Consider the following 17448-nt stretch of genomic DNA (forward strand, 5'->3'; position numbering starts at 1 on the left):
TGATCAATGCTGCTGACACTGAACTGGAATAAAAGCTGGACTGCAGTTAATCCTACAGGATCACTGACAGCAACACTGAGGGGAACCAGCAGGGGGCGCTCACTGCTGTCTGTTAAATATTACTCATGGAAGTCACTCTGCAGTCACTGGACCACAACACAAAGATGATCCCACATTATTACACTTTGACCAACAGAGGCTCCAAAGAAATATCCTCCTCTGTGTCTGCAGGCTGCCGTCACTCTGAGACACAAAGATCAGCTGCTGCACCTTTAGATGACGTTAATATGAGACATGATGAAGCTGCAGCAGCTTCCTGGAAACAGCTGAGGACTAAGAAAGCTCCTCCTCTCTGACCACAGCCTCACTCTGGCCTTTATTTGTAGGCGGACAGAATCGTTGGACAATGAGTGAAGATGAACTCTGGTATCCATCTGAGGATGCGTTCAGAGTATTTCCTGCCCCCAAGCACGTCATGTTGAATAAAAAGAGATGTACACACATACACACACACAGACGTTTGCACAAACATTATTGTCCACCCAGTGGGGAGGGTGTTCTGTCACTGCATTAGTACCTCCGACAGGTGGTCCAGAAAACCTGGGAATCATCAGGTAATGCCAGCATTTAATTTAGGTTCTGACATTTCACTGTATTTCGGATACAACTGTTTGCACTGTTTTGTTTTCAAATTGTTGATCCAATGCAGCACATTTATTTTGTGAAATGTTTTGACAGAGTAGAGCACTACTTTGGTTAAAGTTTTTACTCAGTGTAATGCACTTTTATTTTTCTTTTTTTGTTTAATGCAATGCACTGACTTTTTTGTGCAAAGACCACTGTTTTCAAAAATCTTTGCAGAGTGCATTTTTTGAAACTACTCTGAATCTGAATTATTTGTTTGTTACGATGAGATCAAAAGGTCTGAATTAAATGCACTAAGAGATGGAATATGCAGTTTGCCAACATAAAATAATTCATATAGTTCATGATATTTGATAAATAAATCATTACATTTTTCATGTCCAGTCAACTGTTACTTTTGTCAACTATGACACCATGTTGTCAGCTAAGTTACCATTATGTTTATAAAAAAAATGTTTAATTGATCCCTAAACTCTTAGAAAAAAAACTTAGAAACTGAGTAGCTGTGAAATATGGAGCTCAGTATAATTTAATCAGAACTGCATTCTGTGAAATTAGGGATTTTAATGTAATAAAAAGCTGCATTTTCTCTATTAATTGTGGATTATAACTGAAAATGTTGGTAAGCAGACACATATTCTTCCAAGAACAATGGTTTGTTTAAATATCTGACATTTACTTAAAGTTCCAACGTTACAGTTTTTGTCCGTAACATCGTTGACCAAATAATAAGTTTACATCTCAGTTTTTTGAATAAATATGTGAAATCAGTTATGCCTGAGCTTGGCATTTACTGAAGACACAATATTTCAGGAATACTTTGAAAGAAAAAATAATAGTGTATTGGGGGAAAAAACGCAAAAAGTCTCGCAATTATATATTTACCCAATGAGTATTGACATGACTTAGACTTGATGTAATGGATGCAGCATTAATAGAAGACAACAGACTGATCTTTTTGACTCAAGACGGCATTTAATGGGAATAAAGCAGGGCTTCCATAGCTTCAGCTAGCTTTGGCTAACAACTGGAAGCTAATTAGCCACAAAGACTGCAGATGTGAAACAAGCTGCAATTAGTGCTAACTAGCATCTCACACTCGGTCTGATTTTTCTTGTCTTTGAACCAGCTGCTCAACAGAACACAGCGCCACATCCTTAACTTCATGTTGAAGTCAAATATTAAACAGAACACGAGGTTTTCTGCCCCAAAGAGCCAAAACTACAGCAGAGGTACTTCTGGTCAAGTGATTCCAAATATAAAGTAGCTGTAGTTCAGCAGAGTAACCATGATAGGGTTCATTTGAACACTGGAGACTAAATAGTCGCTGCAGAGTCTCAATAAGTTGGTTGTTGTATATATATACATATATGTGTATAAATTAATAATAGAAAAACAAACATTGGTAAAACAGGAGCTTGTGGCTATTTTACTACAACAAAAAGAAAAATTAAGAATAAATTCTGACAACTATCAACACAAACATGCATGATGAAAAACTATTTAAATCAATTCTTTCTTTCTAGATGTATATAGTATTCATGTTTGACTCGTGTGAGCAGCAGAACCTTGATGGAACAGCATGTTATTGTCTGCATACAGATGTTGTCCAACAGAGTTCTGAGCTCCAGTTCATGTCTAGAAGCTGAGCTCAATAGAAGATGCTCCATGAAAACATCACTTCAGCCTCTTCACAACACTGACAGTTCTAGTCTCTGTTTGGTCCCAATAAAGAATCACTTTTAGACAATCAATGACATGGTATCAGACACAAATATGAGCTCCACTAACTAATGATTTCAAACATACGTTGTGAAGTTTTAGAAAACACTGCTGGCTGCTCTTTGCCTCCAGATAAAGTGTCGTCTTATTCATCGTAAAAAAAACAAAGAGAATCTAATGTGGTCAAAATCAAAGCTTGTTTCCACTAAAGTCTCTACATCACACACTACTGATGACCAGAATGAACTCCATGTTTTCATCTCATCAAGAGGAGAAACGGCTTTTTAATGACGACATCCAACAGTTCCTCCTTGATGATCACATGACCTCCTGACTGCTTCACCACATTTCAAACTGCTTGTGCTTCTTAAAGGGTCTGCTGTCCACGATGTCGTTGCTGAAGAGTCTGAAAAATACCAAAGCAGAGAGCAGACGTCATCATTCAGGAAGAACAGCATCAGTTCAGCTCATCTATCCACTGGTTTCTCTGTGATCCTCTGAGATGAATGTTTGCTCACCGCACAGTGTGGATGGAGGAGTGGATGGAGATCAGCTGGAGGAGAACATCTGTGGAGGCATCTGTGATCTGATTGTATCTCAGACTGCAACACAAACACAACAGGAGATTCTCATTGATCCTCCATCTGATAACATGTTGACAGAAGGTCAGAGAAGCACATCAGTCCATCAAAAGGATCAAACAGAAAAGTAGAGTCAGTTTTTCTGGGACAATTTCCAGTAAAAAGCCTCATTTTCTTCTACAATAAGTTTGTTCCCATCATCTCCCACCAATGAACTATGGGAGCTAAATATGTTGCTTCTGGCTGCTTCACAATGTGAGTTCCAAAGACAACAAGAGGGCGCCGGCAGCTTTCTAGTCCTGTGTTTTTCAGTTTCGTGAGTTTTTTCTTGATGTTTTTCTTTACAATCGTTGGTGATTTAAGTGTTTTTTATTCTACTTTTTTTAATAATCTTGGAGGAATGAGAAAAGTAAATGGAGTGGAAAAGACTGTTGCTCAGTGGAGTTGTACCTGTGGAGCAACAGAGCCAGCCGGCTATTGTTTATTCCCAACAGGAGCCTCTGATCTCACTGAGTTCTCCAAATCTGTCAGGATGAGACATAATATTCTGGAGGAATTTCGACAGAAGAGATGTAGAGGGAGACGAGCTGGAGTAAAAAGAAGAGGAGGAAGGGAGAGATAGTTTGAAGAGAGGCTTATAGACCGGCTATTCCGTCTGTTTTCAAAGGAAATGTTGGTTCTTTGGGTAATAAGATGGACAAGCTAGTGGGGCTGAACCCAAATATCCGAACATTTGGTCGTGACGGTCTTATCCGGATATTGACTTTGAGATCCAAATATTCGCTGCCACCAACAAATCCTGTACTGCAATGAATGTGCACACGCTTCTTTTTAAATCACAAACCCAGTCAGTCATTGATGTTGGTACCTCAGCGGTGGATGATGCTCCCAACAAATGAGTTGAGAGTTTCAGAGGACAGCAGCTCTATGGCCGAGGTCTGACTCGTGACCTGACAGCACTTTTGCCGCTAGCTGCGTACGAGTTTTTTTTGAGCACATGGAACGAAAGCAAGCATCCAGCTCCTTCAGTTTTTTGCGCCACAAACCAACGGGTTTGCTGTCTCTGTTTAACTCTTCGAGCGACATTCAACACCATTTAATTTTAGTCTGACAAGGAACACAGCGGAATTATGTGACGATCGGCGTACGATTGTCTGTTCGCAACATTACTAAAAAACTCACTGACGGATTTGGATGAAATTTTCAGAGGTCAGAAATGACCGCCTCATTACACACTTCATTCAATTTTGGCAGTGATGCGGTTTACAGTCTGGATCCAGGGATATGTTAAAGATTTCTGTATCACAGAGAGAGCGGCATGGCGTCACTGTAACTATGACAACAAGTAAACGCTACATCAGCTGTCTGCTGACGATCACATGATTGCGATCCCACTGCAAATCCACCACTAAAGCCTGGGTAAATCATACGACTGAGCAGCCTTGGCAGAGCACTGCACTCTCTAAGTGCTTTTCTTGAGCCCTTTGTCGATGAGGATTCGTTTCCCTGGCTTCAGAGTTCTCCATGATCCTGACATCGGCATACAGAACTCCGTGAAATCATGTAAAACTCCGGTATGGATCTCAACGCCCCCACTCTACTTCCCATTAGCTAGTGATTTTAGTTTGGTTGAGAGCAAAAGCTGCGTTCCACTCATTCCATTGGTAGATGATCTCAATTGACAATGTCGTAGTATCTTTTTCTTTTCTGAGTCAAAAGCCGCATGCCGGAAATCCAGCACGGTGCCGGAATACTTGAAGCCATGCCTGCTCTGTTTGTGAATAACAGATGGTTTAACCCTGCACACGTTACCATCAAAGAACAGATCTGCAGCAGGACATTGAACTGTTAGCAGTTAGTCTGAGATCGTGCTATCTGCCACGGGAGTTCACTGTGATCGTCACCATTGTTGTTTACATTCCTCCTGCTGCACACAGTGAGACTGGAGAGACCAGGTCCACCATCTCCTCCCACCCTTCTCCTCCAACCCAAACTTCTACCTTCACCCTCTCAAGCTGGCCCTCCCCTACCAGCTCTGGGACCTCTGTGAGCTCAGTCCCACCTCACCTCACTCCTAATCTCTGCTCTCTGTTGTCTGTGTTAACATGCTGCTGTTAGAAATTCATTTTCTATGAAGGATGAATAAAGCATATATTCTATTCCATAGAGCAAGTCTACTGTGGCTCTCTGAACCCTCCAGGAGGTCAGAGGGTCAACAGGCTGATGCTGAGTTTGGCCTCCCAGAGAAGGAACTGGTCTGAGACTTACTCCAGGACCTGGACTTTGTGCAGATGTGTGATGAGGGGCAGCAGCAGCTGGTCGCTGAGCTGACAGTCACTGAGGTTCAGCTCAGTCAGTCCTTCACAGGAGTCCAGCATCTGGATCAGACCTCCACAGACCCTCTGGTTCAGTGTGCTGTTACTGAGGTCCAGCTGTCCACCCAGAGCTCCACACAGGGACTCGGCCCGTCTCACCGTGTCCCTCTCAGAGTGGACAGGAAGCAGGGACAGCAGCTGGAGGAGGACACTTTTACTGACTCTGAACAGGACAAACAGAGCAAAGATCGACTGTCAGGACGTCCAACATGAAGGATAACAAGCTTCTCTCTGCTTTATCTGATTCTGGGCTCTGTCCCACCTGAGGCGGACCCTGTCCAGGACAGAAAACAGAAGGTCCAGTCCTCCGTCCTCCACCTCACAGTCCTGCAGGTGGAGCTGAGTGTCCGGGTTGCAGTGTTTCAGGACCATGGATGCGGCCCTGCAGTCATCAACAGTCAGACTCAGAGGCTCAGTCTCATCCTCCTCTTGTAGATCCACACAGGACTGGCAGGACAGATCCAAGCGGTGCTGCAGAGTCCTCAGCAGGCCGGACGCTGCCTCCTGCTGGGCGTCAGAGGCAGCACAGCAGTGGATGAACCTCAGCAGCTGATTCCTGTCCACACTGAAGAACAGTTGATGCAGAAAGAAAGCAAAGAAACAGTTCATACACAGAAAACAGGATCTTTGAATACATACACATTCCAAAGAGAAGAAAACACACACAAACAGAAATGTAAAGAGACATTCCATCCTAACAACTGGAGTTTTACTTCCATCATTCTGTCCATTACATCCATCAAGTTCAACATCTGGAATCACAACGACATCACTGAAAATAAACCCGACGGCTCAGAAAATACAAGCAGGGACAGAATCTGACAGGCTGCAAACAAACTGTCAGCTTCTCTGGAACTTACTCAACCTGACGTCCATTTTGTCCTTCAGGTGGACTGTTCATATCAGACCCACTGATGGATTTATGGAGCTGAAAAGAGTCTCTGGAGCTCCCTGCTTGATTGACAGCCTTTAAATGTGCAAACAGACCAACGTTTCAACACTACTGTGTCTCCATCAGGACTCTGAAAGGCTGTGAATGAAGCAGTGAGCTGCAGGAACCCTTCATGTTCTCTGGAAACTTGTCACAGTGCATTCTTATTCAATTACAACCAAAGTCCATCTGCTCTTCTATTTCTGCATGGAATGAAGCCTTAAAATGGTCCAGAAGTCAAACCACAGACATTGAGACTGCACATGTTGACAGTAAAATGCTGCTACTGTCTTTGATTGTAAAGCAGTTTACTGCAAGGATCTGAAATCTTTTAAAGACCCCCACTCGTAAAAATCACTTTAAAATTTTGTTCAAACGTCCATATTTAGATTTCTATGAGCAAGAAGAGACATCAGAGGGAAATAAGCAGTCAAAGGTCAGATGTAGAGGTCCATCTAAGACATTTAAAGGCATGAATTCTAAAAAATACTGGTAAATATGTGAATCTGACACAGAGAGATGAGATGAAAATAATGTGGATAAAGACAGTTGTGATGTTAGAAAGTGCTGCAGAATGAAATAAGTGAAGACAGAATGATCAGTGGAGCATTAATACTGAGGACAGCTGGATCCTGTCCTGTGTGTTGGACAGCAATGATTGGCTGGAAACCGGCACTAATATCTGACCTGAGCTCAGAAACTCTGTCCAGCATAGAGAGGATGGACCGTGTTCCCTCCTCTGGGATGGAGGTCCACCGGAGGTTCAGTTTAACTCTGTCACTGTGTCTGAGGGTGAAGAGCAGAGCAGCAGAGTCCACTGAGTCCAGCTCTCTGCTGCTCAGGTTGATCACATGATCCAGTGACCTCAGCAAACTGGGGACCATGTGACTGGTGTGAGCTCTATACAGCTCTCTGATGGAAGTCATCACCAAGCTGGGACTGGGCCTGAAAGCATCCACAGCATTTACAAGGACACTTTGTTTAAAGAGCTCAGAAAATGCTGATGAAAGATGAGTCACATCAGTAAACAGAGAAATCATTAAAGAAGACCAACTGTGATCCTGGTAAGAGGTCAGAAATCCAAACTGATCACCTTTTAATCACAATCCTGCCCAGAAAGGGAAGCAGACGAGCAGCGCTCTCCTGTAAGAAGAGGTTCATCCTCAGGTCCACAGTGATGGTCTGAGCTGGAGACTGCTGCAGCAGATAGTGAAGAAGCTCCCAGTTCAGGCTGCAGGAGGTCAGGTCTCCATCAACCGCACTCAACAAGGACAGCGTCAAGTCCTGGTCCTGGACTTCATGGACCAGGACCAGCAGCTGCTCGACATGATCTTCACTCAGTCTGCAGGTTTCAGAAAGACAAAATAATGAGTCTATCTGTGAAAGTATTCTATGCTTTGTTTTTGTTCAGAAGGTTGAGGAAGGATGTTTACTTGATGGGTGGAGGACCATGGAGAAGCAGCAGTGGAATGAGACACTGAGCAGGGATGCAGGACTCAGTGAGGACCAACTGTCTGACTGAACAGGATCTCAGCAGGGAACATAAACTACTGACAACCTTCAACAACGCTCTCTCTGATGCTTGATTTTCCTCAGTCACAAGACAAAGCTCTTCAACAGTCAAAGGACACATCAGTCTGCTTCTTCTGACCCACTGAAACAGGAGCAAGACCTCGGCATTGGAAAGCCTGAAAACCAAAGAGAAAAACCAAAGAGCCGCCATCAGTGACTGAAGATTTAAAGTGGACCAAGGTAAAAGTCAGTGAAAGTGTTGAAATGATCACCTCAGACTGTGGAGTTGTGTTGGTTTTCTGAAAAGCAGGGAGGTTCTTCTGACAGACATCTTCTTTGCTGTGAGGCTGAGATCCACTCTGGAGCCACACAGTTGAAGAACTCTCCCCACAGAGCAGCAGGTTCTCCTGGATAACTTTCCTGTTAACAGCAGCTTGAAGTCCAGGAGCTGCAGCAGAGACACCAGCTGCTGGACCTCCTGTCTGGATCTGACAGAGATGGATGAACACACACTCTGGAAGAAGTCTGGACCACAGCTGGAACACAGCAAAGAAATTATTGCACATTATTAGACATCATATTATGGATCAGGGATGAGCACACAGAGTGATGACAGTCTGATTGTGTTTTCAGCTGTGATGACGTCATGCTGAATCAAACACAGAGAAACATCTGGATCTACATGATGTTAGTCTGTAAATGAATCATTCATTATTTTCTCTGGCTAATATGAGCTGCATTAGAAATAAATCTATTTGAAGTATAAACAGCATGATTTAACACGTTCAGTATCTGACTGACCTGAGCTCTGAGATATAAGGCAGACACTGGAGGAAACCCCTCATTTCACTCTCTTCATGTGACCACCCTGTCAGCCTCACTTGCTTCTTCTCTGATTGGAGTTTCAGCACTTCCAGGAGGATGGAGGTCTTTCTCTCTGATAAGTCTATGAACCAGACTGCAGGACCTGCCTGGAAAACTGACTTTAATGATGGAAGGACACTCAATCCTGTTTTTGTCTCACAGTCCTTCAAATGGGAGAACAGATCCAGCAGGAAAGCACTCTGATAGTGATTATCCATGTCATTTACAGGAAATGTTTCATCACTGCACACTGATGATAACAGCTCCAGTATCTTCTCTCCTGTCTGCTGTTCTCTCTCTGCTGCTGCACAGAACAGACTCTCAAACAACCTGGCTGTTTCATCAAGAGGCAAATCCAGATTAACTCTGTAAAATGAAGAGAAAACATGTTTTAATGATTTAATCTCAGTCATATAAATACCATTACACATGAGGACTGATCAGGCTGGAGTGTGCATCAGTGTAACCACTATGCCAGAAATTAGCAAAGTATTTTTTAGTTTTAAATTTTTTTTCATCGCGTCATTATTTCTGTAATTAATTGAAATTAACATGTTTACATCCCAGCCCTCATTTAAAGTATTCTACATGCTTAGTTTTGTATGATTATGATATTTAGCTCTATATGGTTCAGAAAATATCAGTAGTTGAATTCTGCATTAACAGGATTTATTTTTAATTTGTGCTCAAAGATGAGACGTTTCATGATGACTTTAATATTTTTCTAGTTTTAATAATGACAAACTATTTCATTATTTTTTTACAATACTCCAGATTACTAAATCAAGGACATGATGAGAAATAAAACTAAAAAGTTCTGGAAGCCTCAAATTTCACTGTGTGAAAAAAACTTATTGAAAGATGGTCAACAGGACATTTTGAAACAACTTCAATCTCAGAAGATATTTAGTCAGTCAGTCGGGAATTTCACTGATTGTGTTTTAAATATCCATAATTTATGCTGAAAAAGTTTCAAGAAAGTCTGAGATGTTCAATCAGAAGACCTCTGATAATTTGAGATGGAAGAACCCTTTTGAAACTGAAACAAATGACTTCAGTTTACATTCTGTGGGATTGTTTCATCTGTAATACAGGCACAGATTTAGAAACTGATCATACATGTATAGAAATCTCAAATTCATAGGCAACAATTAACTAAAATATTAAATAAATACAGTGGTGGAAAGAAAAAAGTTTCCCTCTGAAATGGGGCAGAGATGAAACATAACTGAAATATGACCCCATGTGGATAAAGTCATTATGTAGAAATATAATACTGACGACTAAGAAATATAATATGCTTTAATCAGTACAATGACATTAGAATTCATGGATTGATTCTTATATAGACCGAACTGTGTAAAGTAGAATTCATTTACCTGAGCTGTGAGATATAAGGCAGACACTGCAGGAAATTCCTCACTTCACTCTCTTCATCTGACCAGTCTGTCAGATACACTGGTTTCTTCTCTGATTGGAGTTTCAGCACTTCCAGGAGGATGGAGGTCTTTCTCTCTAAGAGCTTTATGGACCAGCCTGCAGGAGCTGACTGGAAAACTGACTGTAAAGATGGAAGGACACTCAGACCTGTTTTAGTCTCACAGTCCTTCAAATGGGAGAACAGATCCAGCAGGAAATCACTCTGATATTTCATTTCATATCTTAATACTATGTCTTTTAAAGGAAATGTTTCATATCTGCACACTGATGATAACAGCTCCAGTATCTTCTCTCCTGTCTGCTGTTCTCTCTCTGCTGCTGCACAGAACACATTCCTGAAGAACTTGGTTGTTTCATTAAGACGTAATCGCTCCGTGCTGTAAAATGAAGGAAAAAACATGTTTTCATGATTTCATCTCAGTCATATAAATACAACTACACATGAGGAATGATCTCTATTTCATCAGCACAGTTGCAAAACAGTTATTGAATTGAGTTCAGAAGTCTGATGGACCATGGGTAAAAACTGTTTCTCAGCCCGTTTGCCCGGCATTTTAGGATATGAGTCTCTTCCCTGATGGTAGCAGGTTGAACAGCTGCTGGCCAGGATGAGTGTTTGAGTGGTGAACGGGTGTGCAGTCGTGCGTACAGAGGGCATACAGGAGGGGGCTCAGCACACCGCCTTGAGGGAAAACCAATGGGTGGAGGAGGAGAGATGTCACATCCTCACAACCTGTTGTCCGTTGGTCAGGAAGTCCTTGATCCAGGAGCAGGCCAGGGGGCCAAGTCCAGGTCTACCAGCTTCTCCACAAGGGTGTCAGGGCTGATAGTGTTAAACACTGACCTGTAGCCACTGAACAGCATCCTGACATAGGTACCCAGGATTTCAAAGTGGTTCAGGGCTGTGTGAAGAGCCATGGCGATGGCATCCTCCATGGACCGGTTTGCCCTATAGGCCAACTGGAATGGGTCGAAGTTCTGCCGGAGACAGGCCTTGTAAGATGTTGGAGAACAAGCCTTTCAAAGCATTTCATCACCACAGACGTCAGTGCCACAGGTCTGTAGTCATTGAGGTCTTTAATGGCTCTAGTCTCGGGCACTGGGATGATAGTAGCTGCCTTTAGACAGTGCGGTACTTCAGCCAGTGACAGGGATGAATTGAAGACCCCTGTCAGAACACCTGCCAGCTGGTCTGCACAGGCGCAAAGCACTTTTCCAAGAATTCTGTGTGGTCTGGCAGCTTTCAGTGGGTTTACTGCCTTCAGTGCACGCCTCACGATGTTCCTGGAGAGTGAGAGATTGAGGGCTGGAGGGTCAACGACTCGAAGCAGACAAAGGACTCGGTTAAGTTCAACCGTGAACAAGGCATTTGTACTGACCATTGCAGGGGATTTGTCTGTGTATTTTGTCAGTTGCTGGATCTGTTGCAAAATCCGCAGTGATTTGTCATTCTCGAGGTGAGACCATTCCTTTGCTGCTCTGATACCTCTCCTGAGGTTGGATCTTGCCATTCTATACAGAGACTTGGCACCTGATTTGAAGGCAGAGTTCCGTGCTCTCAAGAGTGTTTTCACTTCAGATGTCATCCAGGGCTTTTGGTACGAATAGACCTGGATCTGCTTATCCATTTCTATGTTGTGTTTCTGTTTTTGTATGAATAGGTATTAACATGATTGAATTGTTGTCACTGAGCTGCAGCCCTTATTATCCACATCTTTAAATTATTCTCATACCAGTACAAGACTGTCACGTTTCCAAAGTGTTGCAGGAAACATTTCTACATCAACAGATAAAATCAGATTCTTCTCTCTGCATCATTGGTTCAGTCAGTCAGTGACCTTCACTAAGTTCAATCAACTCTTTCATATTCATGTTCAGTAGAGTAACAACTCAGGCTGGACCTGAATATCCGATCGTTACGGTGGTATTTAAATAGTAATTTTGAGTACAAATGCCCCTCCGGTGGAAGATCCGTCTGAATTTCGGTTCATCCATTCATGTATTACTTTGCGTGTCATGACTATACCCCGTCATCAAACGATGAGAACATTCGGATCGTCTCTTTCTTTCTTTCTTTTTTCCGGGGGGTGAACAAGATCCGGGTATTCGGATCTCAAAATCAGTGTTCGTAAACCACCACAACGACTGAATATTCGGATATTCGGGTCCAGCACTATTGTTTTTATGGACCAACTTGTGACATCTGCCCAGGCAGTTACTAAAGCTTGTTTATGATTCTTTTCATTTGTGTGACCAAGTATTTCATTTTTCCATATGTTTAGTTTGTATTATTGTGACATGCGGCTAAACATAGTTCAGAAAACATCACGAGTTGATATTTGGATGAGTTTTGGATGATCAGGGGTTTTTTGTTTTCTTTTTAGTGTGTCCTTAAAAATTACACATTTCACGACGACTTCAATATTTTTCATATGTCAACTCATTGATAATGAGAAACGATTTCATTATTTTTCCAATACTTTTCCAAGATTCAATGACATGATGAGAAATAAAACTGAAAATTTCAGCCAGCCTCAAATTTCACTGTGTGGAAAAACCTGCTGAAAGATGGTCAACAGGACATTTTGAAACAACTTTTATCTCAGAAGATATTTAAAATGTCACGGTAAAATTTAGCAGATTACATTTAAAATATTTATATTCAATGGAAATTTTAAAGTAAATCTGAGATGTTCAATCAGAAGACCTCTGATGATTTGAGATGGAAGAACCCTCTTGAAACTGATATAAATGATTTCAGTTTATATCCTGTTGGTTTGTTTCATCTATAACACAGGCGCAGTTTTAGAAACTGATCATATATGTATAGAAATCTCAGACTCAAAGACAGCAACTAACTAAAACACTAAATAAATACAGTGGTGGAAAGAGAACAATGTTTGGCTGAAATGGGGCAGAGATGAAACATAACTGAAATATGATCCCATGTGGATAAAGTCCATCCATCCATCCATCCATTCTCTATACACCACTTTATCCTCACTAGGGTCATGGGGGGTGCTGGAGCCTATCCCAGCTGACTCGGGCGAAGGCAGGGGACACCCTGGACAGGTCGCCAGTCTGTCACAGGGCTACATATACAGACACACAATCACACTCACATTCACACCTACGGGCAATTTAGGCCATACACAGGTAGAACATGCAAACTCCATGCAGAAAGATCCCAGGCCGGGATTTGAACCGTGGATCTTCTTGCTGTAAGGCGAAAGTGTTAACCACTACATCACTGTGCAGCCCCTGGATAAAGTCATAATGTAGAAATATAATACTAATGACTAAGAAATATCACAGAAATGTTTGAATCAGTACAACGACATTAGAATTCATGGATTTCTTCTTGTTTAGACTGAATGATGTAAAGTAGAATTCATTTACCTGAGCTGTGAGATATAAGGCAGACATTGCAGGAGACTCCTCACTTCACTCTCTTCATCTGACCAGCCTGTTAGATACACTGGTTTCTTCTCTGATTGGAGTTTCAGCACTTCCAGGAGGATGGAGGTCTTTCTCTGTGAGAGGTTTAAGTACCAGCCTGCAGGAGCTGACTGCAAAACTGACTGTAATGATGGAAGGACACTCAAACCTGTTTCAGTCTCATAGTCCTTCACATAGGAGAACAGATCCAGCAGGAAATCAGTCTGACATTCTTCATCATCGCCCAGGTCCATCCCATCTTCAGCAATTTCAGGAAATGTTTCATAACTGCACATTGATGATAACTGCTCCAGTATCTTCTCTCCTGTCTGCTGTTCTCTCTCTGCTGCAGCACAGAACAGATCCGCAAACAACCTGGTTGTTTCATCAAGGCGTATATCCAGAATTTCAATACTGTAAAATAAAGTAAAAAACATGTGTTCATGATTTCATCTCAGTTGTACACTCAACAAAAATATATACACAACACTTTTGTTTTTGCTCCCATTTTTTATGAGATGAACTCAAAGATCTTAAACGTTTTCCACATATGCAATATCACCATTGCTCTCAAATATTGTTCACAAATCTCTGATAGTGAGCACTTCTCCTTTGCTGAGATAATCCATCCCACCTCACAGGTGTGCCATATCAAGATGCTGATTAGACACTATGATTAGTGCACAGGTGTGCCTTATACTGCCCACAATAAAAGGCCACTCTGAAAGGTGCAGTTTTATCACAGCACAATGCCACAGATGTAGCAAGATTTGAGGGAGCGTGCAGTTGGCATGCTGACAGCAGGAATGTCAACCAGAGCTGTTGCTCGTGTATTGAATGTTCGTTTCTCTACCATAAGCCATCTCCAAAGGCGTTTCAGAGAATTTGGCAGTACATCCAACCAGCCTCACAACAGCAGACCACGTGTAACCACAGCAGACCAGGACCTCCACATCCAGCATGTTCACCTCCAAGATGGTCTGAGACCAGCCACTGACAGCTGCTGAAACAATCGCTTTGCATAACCAAAGAATTTCTGCACTATCTGTCAGAAACCATCTCAGGGAAGCTCATCTGCATGCTTGTCGTCCTCATCGGGGTCTCCACCCGAATCCAGTTCGTCGTCATAACCGACTTGAGTGGGCAAATGCTCACATTGGATGGTGTCTGGCACGTTGGAGAGGTGTTCTCTTCACAGATGAATCCCGGTTTACACTGTTCAGGACAGATGGCAGACAGCGTGTGTGGCGTCGTGTGAATGAGCGGTTTTCTCATGTCAATGTTGTGGATGGAGTGGCCCATGGTGGCGGTGGGGTTATGGTATGGGCAGGCGTCTGTTATGGATGAAGAACACAGGTGCATTTTATTGATGGCATTTTGAATGCACAGAGATACTGTGACCAGATCCTGAGGCCCATTGTTGTGCTATACATCCAAGAACATCACCTCATGTTGCAGCAGGATAATGCACAGCCCCATGCTGCAAGGATGCAGCATACTCACTGGACACGTCACCCATTGAGCATGTTGGGGATGCTCTAGATCGGCGTATACGACAGTGTGTACCAGTTCCCACCAATATCCAGCAACTTCGCACAGCCATTTAAGAGGAGTGGACCAACAATCCACAGGCCACCATGGACAACCTGATCAACTCTATGCGAAGGAGATGTGTTGCACTGCATGAGGCAATGGTGGTCACACCAGATATTGACCCCCCCAATAAAACAAAACTGCACCTTTCAGAGTGGCCTTTTATTGTGGGCAGTCTAAGGCACACATGTGTACTAATCATGGTGTCTAATCAGCATCTTGATATGGCACACCTGTGAGGTGGGATGGATTATCTCAGCAAAGGAGAAATGCTCACTATCACAGATATAGACAGATTTGTGAACAATATTTGAGAGAAATGGTGATATTGTGTATGTGGAAAAAGTTTTAGATCTTTGAGTTCACCTCATAAAAATGGGAGCAAAAACAAAAGTGTTGCGTTTATATTTTTGTTGAGTGTATAAATACAACTACATGAGGAATGAGCTCTATTTCATAAGTGCAGTCATAGATGGTGTACAGGTTATGGATTTAATCTTCAAACTCCTGATATATTTACAAACCCAATACCACTTTAAATGTCAGTTTTATCATTTTCTGTGTTATGTTTCTGTTTTTGTATGAAGAGGTATTAACATGACTGAATAGTTGTCACTGAGCTGCAGCTCTTATTATCCACATCTCTTCATTGCTCTCATACATACTGTCACGTTTCCAAAGTGTTGCAGTAAATATTTCTACATCAGCTGATAAACTCAGATTCTTCTCTCTGCTTCACTGGTTCAGTTCACTAACATGACAAATGTCCATGATAATACTGCACCGTCCCACTAACTGAATACAGAATTCATTTAAATCGGTACTACCTATTTCCAGTACAGAGGGAGTTTCTATAGGCAGAAACATGGATGTGCCATGGGCTCACCAGTGTCTCCTATTGTGGCCAATTTATACATGGAAGAAGTGGAACACAGGGCCCTGACCTCGTTCAACGGAGAAACACCAAGCCACTGGTTCCAATACGTGGACGACACATGGGTCAAGATCAAAATTCATAAACTTTCACTGAACACAGCGACTCTGTGGACAGCAACATCAAGTTCACCAGAGAGGATGTACAGGACAACATTTTGCCATTTTTGGATTGTGAGGTCCCCATAGAAGAGGACAGAAGTCTGAGTGTTGGGGTATACAGAAAACCAACACACACGGACCAGTACCTGCTTATTGACTCTCACCATCCACTGGAGCACAAGCTAGGAGTCATCAGGACCCTGAAACACAGGACTGAAAAGTTACCAACAAGTACCCAAGGTCAGGAAAAAGAACACAAACACCTGAAAGGGGCACTGAAAACTTGTGGATACCCTGACTGGACCATTGTGAAGGCTCACACAAGATCCAGAAAGGAGAACAACCCAGTGAAGACGGAAGAGAAGGGAGCAGGCGCAACAATATAGTGATCCCATATGTGTCTGGTGTGTCTGAAAAACTGAGGAGGATTTTCAACAAACACCATATTCCTGTCTTTTTTAAGTCAAATAACACCCTCAGGCAAAGACTGGTCCACCCAAAAGACCCCACACCACAAAGCCAGAAGAGCAACCTGGTGTATGCAGTTAAATGCAGCGAGGAATGCCCAGATCTCTACACTGGGGAAACCAAACAGCCACTTAACAAGCACATGGCTCAACACAGGAGAGCCAATTCCTCAGGACAAGATTCGGCAGTCTTCCTTCACCTTAAGGAAGAAGGACATTCGTTTCAGGACACCAATGTTCAGATTTTGGACAGGGAGGACAGATGGTTTGAGAGAGGAGTGAAAGAAGCCATCCATGTCAAAGTAGAGAAGCCATCTCTGAACAGGGGTGGTGATCTGTGACATCATCTTTCGCCAATTTACAATCAGGTCCTTTCAAAACTCCCCAAAAGAACTACTCAGCAGACTCATGCTAATGACCACCATGAGCACATGAGAACTCAGTGACATCTGTGCATTTCAACGACCCCCACCGATACTCACAACGACCATTGTTGAGTAGTCAGATGAGTTTTGGTATCGGTCGTTGGAATAATAGCCCTGGACACACCTCACAGAGGTTTAAAAGCTGAGGCAACACCAACCACCACCAGAACTGAAGAAGCCACTTGGATGAGAGGTGAAACGTCTTCAAGGAACTTTCTTAAGTCCAGTGGATTTGTTTGAGAATAAGGTCGCTCATAAGCGTATGTGGTACCAGAGCACCTTTGGCCAAAGGTCGATGATCGACTTCGTAGTTGTATCGTCAGATGTGCGGCCATATGTCTCGGACATTTTGGTGAAGAGACGAGCAGGGCTGTCAACTGATCACCACTTGGTGGTGAGTTGGATCCGATGGCGGGGAAG

The 17448-nt window shown here is 42.7% G+C and overlaps 1 protein-coding gene across 4 annotated transcripts in view; it reads right to left on the minus strand.

The window, feature by feature from the left end:
- Positions 1-2056: 2056 nt before the first annotated feature.
- LOC110968810 (uncharacterized) overlaps positions 2057-17448 on the minus strand; it is a 77690-nt gene continuing 62298 nt past the window's right edge. For 3 of the 4 annotated variants that reach the window (XM_051941620.1, XM_051941623.1, XM_051941624.1), the window contains 11 exons: positions 13470-13922; positions 10010-10447; positions 8568-8996; positions 8039-8302; positions 7688-7942; positions 7348-7596; positions 6942-7199; positions 5586-5888; positions 5217-5486; positions 2886-2969; positions 2057-2773 (listed from right to left, as the gene is read on the minus strand). In XM_051941620.1, the coding sequence (XP_051797580.1) occupies positions 2707-2773; positions 2886-2969; positions 5217-5486; positions 5586-5888; positions 6942-7199; positions 7348-7596; positions 7688-7942; positions 8039-8302; positions 8568-8996; positions 10010-10447; positions 13470-13922 (3070 nt within the window). In that variant the 3' untranslated portion in view covers positions 2057-2706. The remainder of the gene's footprint in view (positions 2774-2885; positions 2970-5216; positions 5487-5585; positions 5889-6941; positions 7200-7347; positions 7597-7687; positions 7943-8038; positions 8303-8567; positions 8997-10009; positions 10448-13469; positions 13923-17448) is intronic. The other variant, XM_051941622.1, reaches the window with a different exon arrangement.

This window comes from Acanthochromis polyacanthus, chromosome 22 (genome assembly GCF_021347895.1).
Source record: "Acanthochromis polyacanthus isolate Apoly-LR-REF ecotype Palm Island chromosome 22, KAUST_Apoly_ChrSc, whole genome shotgun sequence".
Lineage (NCBI taxonomy): Eukaryota > Metazoa > Chordata > Actinopteri > Pomacentridae > Acanthochromis > Acanthochromis polyacanthus.